Below are 12,355 nucleotides of genomic sequence, written 5' to 3' on the forward strand. Positions count from 1 at the left end.
TCATATGAAGTAAACTTCCAAATAAATATACCTAAATGTGAGGCGTCTCATATAAGCACTAGCCAAAACTCCACGCTATTCCATAAGAAAACTTAAAACTATTTAACAATTATCCATTTAGTATACAAAAATGTAAAACACACTTACTGTTTAGTGTTTTCATTGACCCCCATCTCGGCATCTGACGCATTTCTCTTCATCTTTATCAAAGTTAAAGCCTCCTAATAATACTGTCTTATGGACTAGCATGGTGTTTTGAGTATGCTTCAATATTAAAACTACTGCTTATATAAGACGCCTCACATTTAGGTATATTGTTTATCCACATCGATTGAATCTGAACTAGAGTGGTATTGTTGGCTGATCAAGCTGAAGAGGAAGATCTGTTTAACTGTAATTACAATTACTATTCAACTACAACAGCAGTTATATTGTTGTCTTTAAACCTTCCAAATTAGACTACAGAGAAAGAAAGGAAGTAAAATAAACACACAGAGAGAAAGGGAGGAGAGAGATAATAGATAGTTGCTAACGGTTTGGTGTTTGCTTAACTGCGCCTAAATTAATTTTTGCCCTCTAACAAGTTGTGTAATCTTTGACACTACTCTTTGTTTTAAAGCACACAAAAACATTTTAAAGAGGAAAACGATAAATTGGTCAATCCTACTTATATTTTTGTGTTCTGATCTCATTTTATCCCATTCACTTGTAAGAGGACAAAAATGTGTTATATGTTGCGGCTATAAAGTACCCAATTCTTACTAAAAATGGACATACATGCTGGAAACATACAAAACAAACAAAGGTTTCTTAAAATATAGGCACCTACTTTTTGGCAAATCTCCAGTACTGGAAGCTGAAACTGTCCTGCTCCTATCTTGACAGGAACTACTTTCTTCTTGTTCAGTCACATTGGACTCCTCAGAAGTTGCCAGACCAGATGCCACTGAATCCAATGGCTCATGGAACATAGAAGCTGAAAACTCAGAGAATTCTAGTTCTGAATTTTTATGCTGTCCATTTGGTAATTCCCCGTTAAATTGTTCATAAGAGCTACTATATGTATAATCACTTTCTGCATTTGATTCGTCTAAATTAAAATCTTCAGGATTGGGACAATCCTCGTCTTCCTCTTCATCATCATCTAATTGTTGTTCAAGAGAGAATGGGCCATTTTTTAAGTGTCCATTTGCTTTGGGGGATTCAATCCATGTTGGATCCAGGTTGCCAAATTCCGCCTCAGTATTGTCATCTTTTTCTACGTTTTCTTTTTCTGTGTCTTCTTTTTCTTCATGATCTTCTCCTTCTGATAAAACATTACCTAAAGTTAACAAAACAGGCAAATAAAGGCACCACGTTAGATATTATGAAACAGAATTTGGCTTGTATAAATGTAAAATAAGCAACAATTATTGACCTGCGCTGTAAGAAATCAAGCAGCAGATTTAATTTCTATTCCTAACTCGGAATTGAAAATCTAAAGTGAATCTTAATGTCTTCTAAAAATGAAAAGATCAACAATTATAAACATATATATATATATATATATATATATATATATATATATATATTTTTTTTTTTTAAATTATTAGCAGCTTATCAGCTTTGCAAGGCTATTCATGCTTCCAGGATTCTTTAAGATAGACCTTTATTCAGCAAAACATGGGTCCAATACAGCGAACAGCAATGTTTTGGGCTACAAAATGCCCTTACTCATGTTGTAGCCTGAAACGTGTCCGTTTGCTGTGTTGGACCCATGTTTTGCTCAATAAACGTCCATTTTAAATAATCTTTGAAGCTGTAGGACTTTGTTCATTTGCTGAATTTGGGGTTTGGTAAACCATCTCCGTTTGCTCATAAGTGCTGTGCCCACACCTGCATCTGAAAGGCTATTCCGTCTGCTGTGACGATTGCTTAAAACAAGGGGCTCTATTTTATATATATATATATATATATATATTTTTTTTTTAACAGTTTGTCATCTCTACGATTAGCTCCATTTGTGTATGTGATTTCCCAAGTATTACTTGCAACACTTCATGTTCTTTCTTGCATATTTGAATTTGATCCTTGGACATCTTAAATGAGTACAAATGGAAGACTATACATGTGCCTGGGTTATGCAATCTGTTTCTTGTATATATACGTTTTATGTAGAGGTTTATTTCTCAAAGGATATATGTGTGTGCGAGACAGTCTATATAGAAAAAAAAAGTATTTAATGTCCTTATACAATATTTCCTACTTTTAACACATTTTTTTTTATGTTTAGAAAAGGTTTAAATAAATAGAATTGTTTAGACGCTTAGGCAAAAATGATCTTTATGCTGCAAAGTTACATTTATGGCTAGTATAAATGGATACCAAACACAACATTTTCTATTTCTATAAAAATTGTTCATACTACATACATATCCGATATACACCAGTAAAATAGTGAAAGGGTTCGATTACAATGTATTACTTAAAATGGAATAAAAATAATTGTATCATACATGTAAAAAAAACCACAACATTTAAACAGTTTAAAAATATTTCTGAATGTAAAATAGAACATTTATCATGAAACTTGCACAAAATGCATGTTTATGTGTGTTACTTATGCTGCATTATTAACGTTAAAGGAACACTCAATACAAAATGAAGCTTTCATGATTTAGATAGAGCTTGCAATTTTAAACAACTTTCCAATTTACTTCCATTAGCCAATTGTGCAGTTGTTTTATATTTACACTTTTGAGTCACTAGCTCCTACTGAGTATGTGCAAGAATTCACAGAATATACGTATATGCATTTGTGATTGGCTGATGCCTGTCACACGATACAGGAGGAGTGGAAATATATATAAATTTAAAATGTCAGGAAAAAATCTACTACTCATTGGAAGTTCAGGCTAAATGCTATTGCATTGTCTTTTTATCATGTATTTGTTGATTATGCAAATCTACTGTATGTACTGGTCCTTTAACTGTGGAGACAATGTTTACAGATGCATTCACAGACCAATCTCAATAAATATGTTAAATCCTTTTTTAAACTCATAATGACATTATGGTAAGCTATATATTAAAACAAACTGTTTTCCATGACCCTTTGTGGTTGTGATTTCATCTTAAAGCAGATTCCATTTCTTAAAAGGTACGCGGATTAAAAATACATAAATTATGATTTACCAGATAATTTCCTTTCTTTCGATACAGGGAGAGTCCAGAGCTACATTCATTACTTGTGGCAATACAGAACCTGGCCACCAGGAGGAGGCAAAGACACCCCAGCAAAAGGTTTAAATACCTCCCCCACTTCCATCATCCCCAGTCATTCTGCTGAGGGAACAAGGAAACAGGAAGAGAAATATCAGGGTGAAAAACAGAATTTATGTTTACCTGATAAATTACTTTCTCCAACGGTGTGTCCGGTCCACGGCGTCATCCTTACTTGTGGGATATTCTCTTCCCCAACAGGAAATGGCAAAGAGCCCAGCAAAGCTGGTCACATGATCCCTCCTAGGCTCCGCCTACCCCAGTCATTCGACCGACGTTAAGGAGGAATATTTGCATAGGAGAAACCATATGGTACCGTGGTGACTGTAGTTAAAGAAAATAAATTATCAGACCTGATTAAAAAAACCAGGGCGGGCCGTGGACCGGACACACCGTTGGAGAAAGTAATTTATCAGGTAAACATAAATTCTGTTTTCTCCAAAATAGGTGTGTCCGGTCCACGGCGTCATCCTTACTTGTGGGAACCAATACCAAAGCTTTAGGACACGGATGAAGGGAGGGAGCAAATCAGGTCACCTAAATGGAAGGCACCACGGTTTGCAAAACCTTTCTCCCAAAAATAGCCTCAGAAGAAGCAAAAATATCAAACTTGTAAAATTTGGTAAAAGTGTGCAGTGAAGACCAAGTCGCTGCCCTACATATCTGATCAACAGAAGCCTCGTTCTTGAAGGCCCATGTGGAAGCCACAGCCCTAGTGGAATGAGCTGTGATTCTTTCGGGAGGCTGCCGTCCGGCAGTCTCGTAAGCCAATCTGATGATGCTTTTAATCCAAAAAGAGAGAGAGGTAGAAGTTGCTTTTTGACCTCTCCTTTTACCGGAATAGACAACAAACAAGGAAGATGTTTGTCTAAAATCCTTTGTAGCTTCTAAATAGAATTTTAGAGCGCGAACAACATCCAAATTGTGCAACAAACGTTCCTTCTTTGAAACTGGTTTCGGACACAGAGAAGGTACGATAATCTCCTGGTTAATGTTTTTGTTAGAAACAACTTTTGGAAGAAAACCAGGTTTAGTACGTAAAACCACCTTATCTGCATGGAACACCAGATAAGGAGGAGAACACTGCAGAGCAGATAATTCTGAAACTCTTCTAGCAGAAGAAATTGCAACTAAAAACAAAACTTTCCAAGATAATAACTTAATATCAACGGAATGTAAGGGTTCAAACGGAACCCCCTGAAGAACTGAAAGAACTAAATTGAGACTCCAAGGAGGAGTCAAAGGTTTGTAAACAGGCTTAATTCTAACCAGAGCCTGAACAAAGGCTTGAACATCTGGCACAGCTGCCAGCTTTTTGTGAAGTAACACAGACAAGGCAGAAATCTGTCCCTTCAGGGAACTTGCAGATAATCCTTTTTCCAATCCTTCTTGAAGGAAGGATAGAATCTTAGGAATCTTAACCTTGTCCCAAGGGAATCCTTTAGATTCACACCAACAGATATATTTTTTCCAAATTTTGTGGTAAATCTTTCTAGTTACAGGCTTTCTGGCCTGAACAAGAGTATCGATAACAGAATCTGAGAACCCTCGCTTCGATAAGATCAAGCGTTCAATCTCCAAGCAGTCAGCTGGAGTGAAACCAGGTTCGGATGTTCGAACGGACCCTGAACAAGAAGGTCTCGTCTCAAAGGTAGCTTCCAAGGTGGAGCCGATGACATATTCACCAGATCTGCATACCAAGTCCTGCGTGGCCACGCAGGAGCTATCAAGATCACCGACGCCCTCTCCTGATTGATCCTGGCTACCAGCCTGGGGATGAGAGGAAACGGCGGGAACACATAAGCTAGTTTGAAGGTCCAAGGTGCTACTAGTGCATCCACTAGAGCCGCCTTGGGATCCCTGGATCTGGACCCGTAGCAAGGAACTTTGAAGTTCTGACGAGAGGCCATCAGATCCATGTCTGGAATGCCCCACAGCTGAGTGACTTGGGCAAAGATTTCCGGATGGAGTTCCCACTCCCCCGGATGCAATGTCTGACGACTCAGAAAATCCGCTTCCCAATTTTCCACTCCTGGGATGTGGATAGCGGACAGGTGGCAGGAGTGAGACTCCGCCCATAGAATGATTTTGGTCACTTCTTCCATCGCTAGGGAACTCCTTGTTCCCCCCTGATGGTTGATGTACGCAACAGTTGTCATGTTGTCTGATTGAAACCGTATGAACTTGGCCCTCGCTAGCTGAGGCCAAGCCTTGAGAGCATTGAATATCGCTCTCAGTTCCAGAATATTTATCGGTAGAAGAGATTCTTCCCGAGACCAAAGACCCTGAGCTTTCAGGGATCCCCAGACCGCGCCCCAGCCCATCAGACTGGCGTCGGTCGTGACAATGACCTACTCTGGTCTGCGGAATGTCATCCCTTGTGACAGGTTGTCCAGGGACAGCCACCAACGGAGTGAGTCTCTGGTCCTCTGATTTACTTGTATCTTCGGAGACAAGTCTGTATAATCCCCATTCCACTGACTGAGCATGCACAGTTGTAATGGTCTTAGATGAATGCGCGCAAAAGGAACTATGTCCATTGCCGCTACCATCAACCCGATCACTTCCATGCACTGAGCTATGGAAGGAAGAGGAACGGAATGAAGTATCCGACAAGAGTCTAGAAGCTTTGTTTTTCTGGCCTCTGTCAGAAATATCCTCATTTCTAAGGAGTCTATTATTGTTCCCAAGAAGGGAACCCTTGTTGACGGAGATAGAGAACTCTTTTCCACGTTCACTTTCCATCCGTGAGATCTGAGAAAGGCCAGGACTATGTCCGTGTGAGCCTTTGCTTGAGGAAGGGACGACGCTTGAATCAGAATGTCGTCCAAATAAGGTACTACAGCAATGCCCCTTGGTCTTAGCACAGCTAGAAGGGACCCTAGTACCTTTGGATGGAAGGAAGAATAGTTCGAATGGTTTCCATCTTGAACGATGGAACCTTGAGAAACTTGTTTAAGATCTTGAGATCTAAGATTGGTCTGAACGTTCCCTCTTTTTTGGGAACTATGAACAGATTGGAGTAGAACCCCATCCCTTGTTCTCTTAATGGAACAGGATGAATCACTCCCATTTTTAACAGGTCTTCTACACAATGTAAGAATGCCTGTCTTTTTATGTAGTCTGAAGACAACTGAGACCTGTGGAACCTCCCCCTTGGGGGAAGCCCCTTGAATTCCAGAAGATAACCTTGGGAGACTATTTCTAGCGCCCAAGGATCCAGAACATCTCTTGCCCAAGCCTGAGCGAAGAGAGAGAGTCTGCCCCCCACCAGATCCGGTCCCGGATCGGGGGCCAACATTTCATGCTGTCTTGGTAGCAGTGGCAGGTTTCTTGGCCTGCTTTCCCTTGTTCCAGCCTTGCATTGGTCTCCAAGCTGGCTTGGCTTGAGAAGTATTACCCTCTTGCTTAGAGGACGTAGCACTTTGGGCTGGTCCGTTTCTACGAAAGGGACGAAAATTAGGTTTATTTTTTGCCTTGAAAGGCCGATCCTGAGGAAGGGCGTGGCCCTTACCCCCAGTGATATCAGAGATAATCTCTTTCAAGTCAGGGCCAAACAGCGTTTTCCCCTTGAAAGGAATGTTAAGTAGCTTGTTCTTGGAAGACGCATCAGCCGACCAAGATTTCAACCAAAGCGCTCTGCGCGCCACAATAGCAAACCCAGAATTCTTAGCCGCTAACCTAGCCAATTGCAAAGTGGCGTCTAGGGTAAAAGAATTAGCCAATTTGAGAGCATTGATTCTGTCCATAATCTCCTCATAAGGAGGAGAATCACTATCGACCGCCTTTATCAGCTCATCGAACCAGAAACATGCGGCTGTAGCGACAGGGACAACGCATGAAATTGGTTGTAGAAGGTAACCCTGCTGAACAAACATCTTTTTAAGCAAACCTTCTAATTTTTTATCCATAGGATCTTTGAAAGCACAACTATCCTCTATGGGTATAGTGGTGCGTTTGTTTAAAGTGGAAACCGCTCCCTCGACCTTGGGGACTGTCTGCCATAAGTCCTTTCTGGGGTCGACCATAGGAAACAATTTTTTAAATATGGGGGGAGGGATGAAAGGAATACCGGGCCTTTCCCATTCTTTATTAACAATGTCCGCCACCCGCTTGGGTATAGGAAAAGCTTCTGGGAGCCCCGGCACCTCTAGGAACTTGTCCATTTTACATAGTTTCTCTGGGATGACCAACTTGTCACAATCATCCAGAGTGGATAATACCTCCTTAAGCAGAATGCGGAGATGTTCCAACTTAAATTTAAATGTAATCACATCAGGTTCAGCATGTTGAGAAATGTTCCCTGAATCAGTAATTTCTCCCTCAGACAAAACCTCCCTGGCCCCATCAGACTGGGTTAGGGGCCCTTCAGAAACATTATTATCAGCGTCGTCATGCTCTTCAGTATCTAAAACAGAGCAGTCGCGCTTACGCTGATAAGTGTTCATTTTGGCTAAAATGTTTTTGACAGAATTATCCATTACAGCCGTTAATTGTTGCATAGTAAGGAGTATTGGCGCGCTAGATGTACTAGGGGCCTCCTGAGTGGGCAAGACTCGTGTAGACGAAGGAGGGAATGATGCAGTACCATGCTTACTCCCCTCACTTGAGGAATCATCTTGGGCATCATTGTCATTGTCACATAAATCACATTTATTTAAATGAATAGGAATTCTGGCTTCCCCACATTCAGAACACAGTCTATCTGGTAGTTCAGACATGTTAAACAGGCATAAACTTGATAACAAAGTACAAAAAACGTTTTAAAATAAAACCGTTACTGTCACTTTAAATTTTAAACTGAACACACTTTATTACTGCAATTGCGAAAAAACATGAAGGAATTGTTCAAAATTCACCAAATTTTCACCACAGTGTCTTAAAGCCTTAAAAGTATTGCACACCAAATTTGGAAGCTTTAACCCTTAAAATAACGGAACCGGAGCCGTTTTGAACTTTAACCCCTTTACAGTCCCTGGTATCTGCTTTGCTGAGACCCAACCAAGCCCAAAGGGGAATACGATACCAAATGACGCCTTCAGAAAGTCTTTTCTAAGTATCAGAGCTCCTCTCACATGCGACTGCATGCCATGCCTCTCAAAAACAAGTGCGCAACACCGGCGCGAAAATGAGGCTCTGCCTATGCTTTGGGAAAGCCCCTAAAGAATAAGGTGTCTAAAACAGTGCCTGCCGATATTATTATATCAAAATACCCAAATAAAATGATTCCTCAAGGCTAAATATGTGTTAATAATGAATCGATTTAGCCCAGAAAAAGTCTACAGTCTTAATAAGCCCTTGTGAAGCCCTTATTTACGATCGTAATAAACATGGCTTACCGGATCCCATAGGGAAAATGACAGCTTCCAGCATTACATCGTCTTGTTAGAATGTGTCATACCTCAAGCAGCAAGAGACTGCTCACTGTTCCCCCAACTGAAGTTAATTGCTCTCAACAGTCCTGTGTGGAACAGCCATGGATTTTAGTGACGGTTGCTAAAATCATTTTCCTCATACAAACAGAAATCTTCATCTCTTTTCTGTTTCTGAGTAAATAGTACATACCAGCACTATTTCAAAATAACAAACTCTTGATTGAATAATAAAAACTACAGTTAAACACTAAAAAACTCTAAGCCATCTCCGTGGAGATGTTGCCTGTACAACGGCAAAGAGAATGACTGGGGTAGGCGGAGCCTAGGAGGGATCATGTGACCAGCTTTGCTGGGCTCTTTGCCATTTCCTGTTGGGGAAGAGAATATCCCACAAGTAAGGATGACGCCGTGGACCGGACACACCTATGTTGGAGAAACATAAATTATAACTTACCAGATAATTTCCTGTCCTTCTATACAGGGAGAGTCCACAGCTCCTGCCCCTGTATTCTCCGATCGGCGGCCCTAAATTTATTTTGTTTTCTTCTGGCACCTTTTTTCCTTCTTAATACAGGGAGAGTCCACAGCTGCATTCATTACTTGTGGGAAAAAATACCCAAGCTAAAGAGGACACTGAATACTAGCGGGAGGGTAAAAAAGAGAGGCGGCCTCTAATCTGAGGGCACCACAGCCTGCAAAACCCGAAGGCTGCTTCAGCAAAACCAAAAACATCAAACTTGTAAAATTTGGAAAAAATATGTAAAAAGGACCAGGTAGCACGCCTTACAAATCTGATCCATAGAGGCCTCATTCTTGAAGGCCCAAGAGGAAACCACTGCTCTCGTAGAATGAGCCGTAATCCTCTGAGGAGGCTTAAGACCCGCTGACTCATATGCTAAACGGATGATATTCCTCAACCAAAAAAATAAGGAAGTCGAAGAGGCCCTCTGACCCCTACGCTTCCCAGAATAGATAACAAACAGAGAAGAAGTTTGTCTAAATTCCTTCGTAGCCCGAAGATAGAACTTCAAGGCACGAACCACAACCAGATTATGTAGTAAACGATCCTTCGATGAAGAAGGATTAGGACATAAGGAAGGAACCACAATTTCTTGATTGATGTTGCGATTTGACACAACGTTGGGAAGAAAGCCTAACTTAGTTCATAGAACAGCCTTATCAGCATGGAACACCAGATAAGGAGGGTCGCATTGCAAGGCAGCAATCTCAGAGACTCTGCGCGCAGTAGCAATAGCTAGTAGAAAAAGAATATTCCAAGACAAAAACTTAATGTCAACCTCATGCATAGGCTTAAACGGAGCCCATTGCAAAACTTTAAGAACAAGATTTAAACTCCAAGGAGGAGCATTGGATCTAAACACCGGCCTGATCTTAGTCAGAACCTTAACAAAAAGACTGTACATCCGAAAGCTCAGCGAGCCTCCTTTGCAGTAAAACTGACAGGTCAGAAATCTGTCCCTTCAAGGAACTAGCTGAGAGGCCCTTCTCCAGTCCCAACCTGGAGAAAGGAAGGAATCCTGGCAACCTTTACTGTGTGCCAGTACAAACCACGCTGTTCCCACCAGAATAAGTAGGTCCTCCACATATTACAATCTTGAATAAAAGTATCAATAACACTCTCAGAAAACCCTCTCTTAGCTAAGACTAAGCATTCAATCTCCACGCTGTCAGCCTCAGAGAATCTAGATTTTGATGAATAAAGGGGTCTTGTTCCAGAAGATCCCTGCGACAAGGTAACCTCCAAGGAGGAGATGATGACATCCCCACTAGATCCGCAAACCATATCCTTCGCGGCCACGATGGAGCAATCAGTATCACTAATGCTTGCTCCTGAAAGATTTGAGCCACCACTCAAGGAAGGAGTAATAATGGCTGGAAGAGAAAAATTAAATTGAACCTCCAAGGCACAGCTAATACATCTATTGTATATATACAAAAATCCCAAGTGGATCCCACACTCTCTACTACAACACAGCCTCCGGGTGCACTTCAAATTGTAGTATACGTATTGAATAAGGAAATGCACTCTCCGTGATACAAAAATCAAGCTTTACTTGAAGTGAACGTTTTCGGGGTTACCCCCGTCCTCAGACTTTACAAAACAAACAATGAAACAATTTATGCGTTTACCTGGTTGTGATCCTGCTAGAGCGTGTGGCGTCCTGCGCAAGGGACTATACGGAGGCCCTAGAGGTTCAAAAGAGTCACCAAGTCAAAAAATAAATTAAAAAGTTATTAAAAAAATGCTGGTGATCTACACTACCCACAAACCTATCGCAAGACATCACAACTATAAGCACATTAGTAACCATGATCCTGTAAATATTTATTCAACATAACACGGACCACAAAGCTCAATACTAGCACATCAGCTGTTAGTACATTGCATATCACATATTCTTTGCTTTACAATATTAACGTACAGATTGCAATCATTGTAGCCTAGCAACAGATGCCCCAAACAATAATGATCATGTCACCAATCATCTTATGCTGTAACAGACTAGCAACATATGCTAATATAGCCTAGCAGCATGAAATCATGTAGTGCTACCAACATCATATTAGGACACCAGCTACTACCATGGGTCTAGTTAGAATTTAACCCTTGAGACCACACACATATATTGACGTATATTACAATATTACCATTGAGACCACAAACCTGTATTAATATATCTTGTATATTAAGCACGTAGCCAAGTGTTAGTCAGGATAACATGTACGCTAATCAAACATCATATCGTGAACAGAATGGACAATGCCACAAATGAGATAAACAATTTATTTCATGTAAGGTCAAACAACGACCCACAACAGCATAAAAATTGATGATAGCATATATATATATATATATATATATATATATATATATATATATATATATATATATAAAATCAAATTCCCTATACTCTGATCACCAGAAATGACAAAATAACAAAATAAGCCATACCATAAAGATAAAGAATGACATCACAGCACTGCACCAAACCAAAGAAATTGGGCAAACATGACCCCTGTACACAACGGGAAAAATAACCCATAGCAGTGATCCAATAGAAGACCACATATCCCTATCCACTATTAAAGTTTATTAGAGAATGTACAGAAAATATTAAAGAATATTTATCAAGGATATCAAGACCCCCTTAAAAGGAGGTAAATCCTCACAAAAAACATTGCATATCAAAGTGGACGTTCAGTCCCTTAGGAACCAGGGTAAAAATCCACCTGCTCTCCCTTTGCACTAGAAGCCTACCTCTATCACCACCTCTAGGAAGGGGTGGGATATGATCTATGATAATAAATCGTAGATCAGTGTTTTTATGTTTTGCATGGAGGAAATGCCTGGCCACAGGTTGGTCTGATTTACCATTGTTTAGGGCCGCTCTGATGGCCGACCTGTGGTTGGCCATTCTAGTGCGGGCATCATCCTGCGTCTTACCGACGTAGAACTTGCCACATGGACAGTGGATCATGTATACAATATAATTGGTGGTGCATGTGACCCTATGTCTAATTGCAAATTTCTTGTTCGTCCAAGGGTGTGTGAAAAATTTGCTCTGGGTCATCCCACTGCATGTGGTGCATCCACTACACCGGAAGCACCCATTTTTGGTGGTGTCTAACCATGTTTTAGACTTGTAACTCAGTCTATTGTCAGGTCGCATCAGGTGGTCCCTTAAGGAGGCCGCCCT

General features: G+C 40.6%; 1 protein-coding gene across 6 annotated transcripts in view; it reads right to left on the minus strand.

Moving 5' to 3' along the window:
• The window catches only part of SRPK2 (SRSF protein kinase 2), a 508,288-nt gene that overhangs the window by 116,769 nt on the left and 379,164 nt on the right, over positions 1–12,355 (minus strand). For all 6 annotated transcript variants that reach the window (XR_008402804.1, XM_053716553.1, XM_053716552.1 and 3 more), the window contains exon 10: positions 830–1,321. Coding sequence is in view for 5 of the 6 variants with exons in the window: in XM_053716553.1 (XP_053572528.1) it covers positions 830–1,321 (492 nt within the window). In the remaining variant the exon portion in view is untranslated. The remainder of the gene's footprint in view (positions 1–829; positions 1,322–12,355) is intronic.

This window comes from Bombina bombina, chromosome 6 (assembly GCF_027579735.1).
Source record: "Bombina bombina isolate aBomBom1 chromosome 6, aBomBom1.pri, whole genome shotgun sequence".
NCBI lineage: Eukaryota > Metazoa > Chordata > Amphibia > Anura > Bombinatoridae > Bombina > Bombina bombina.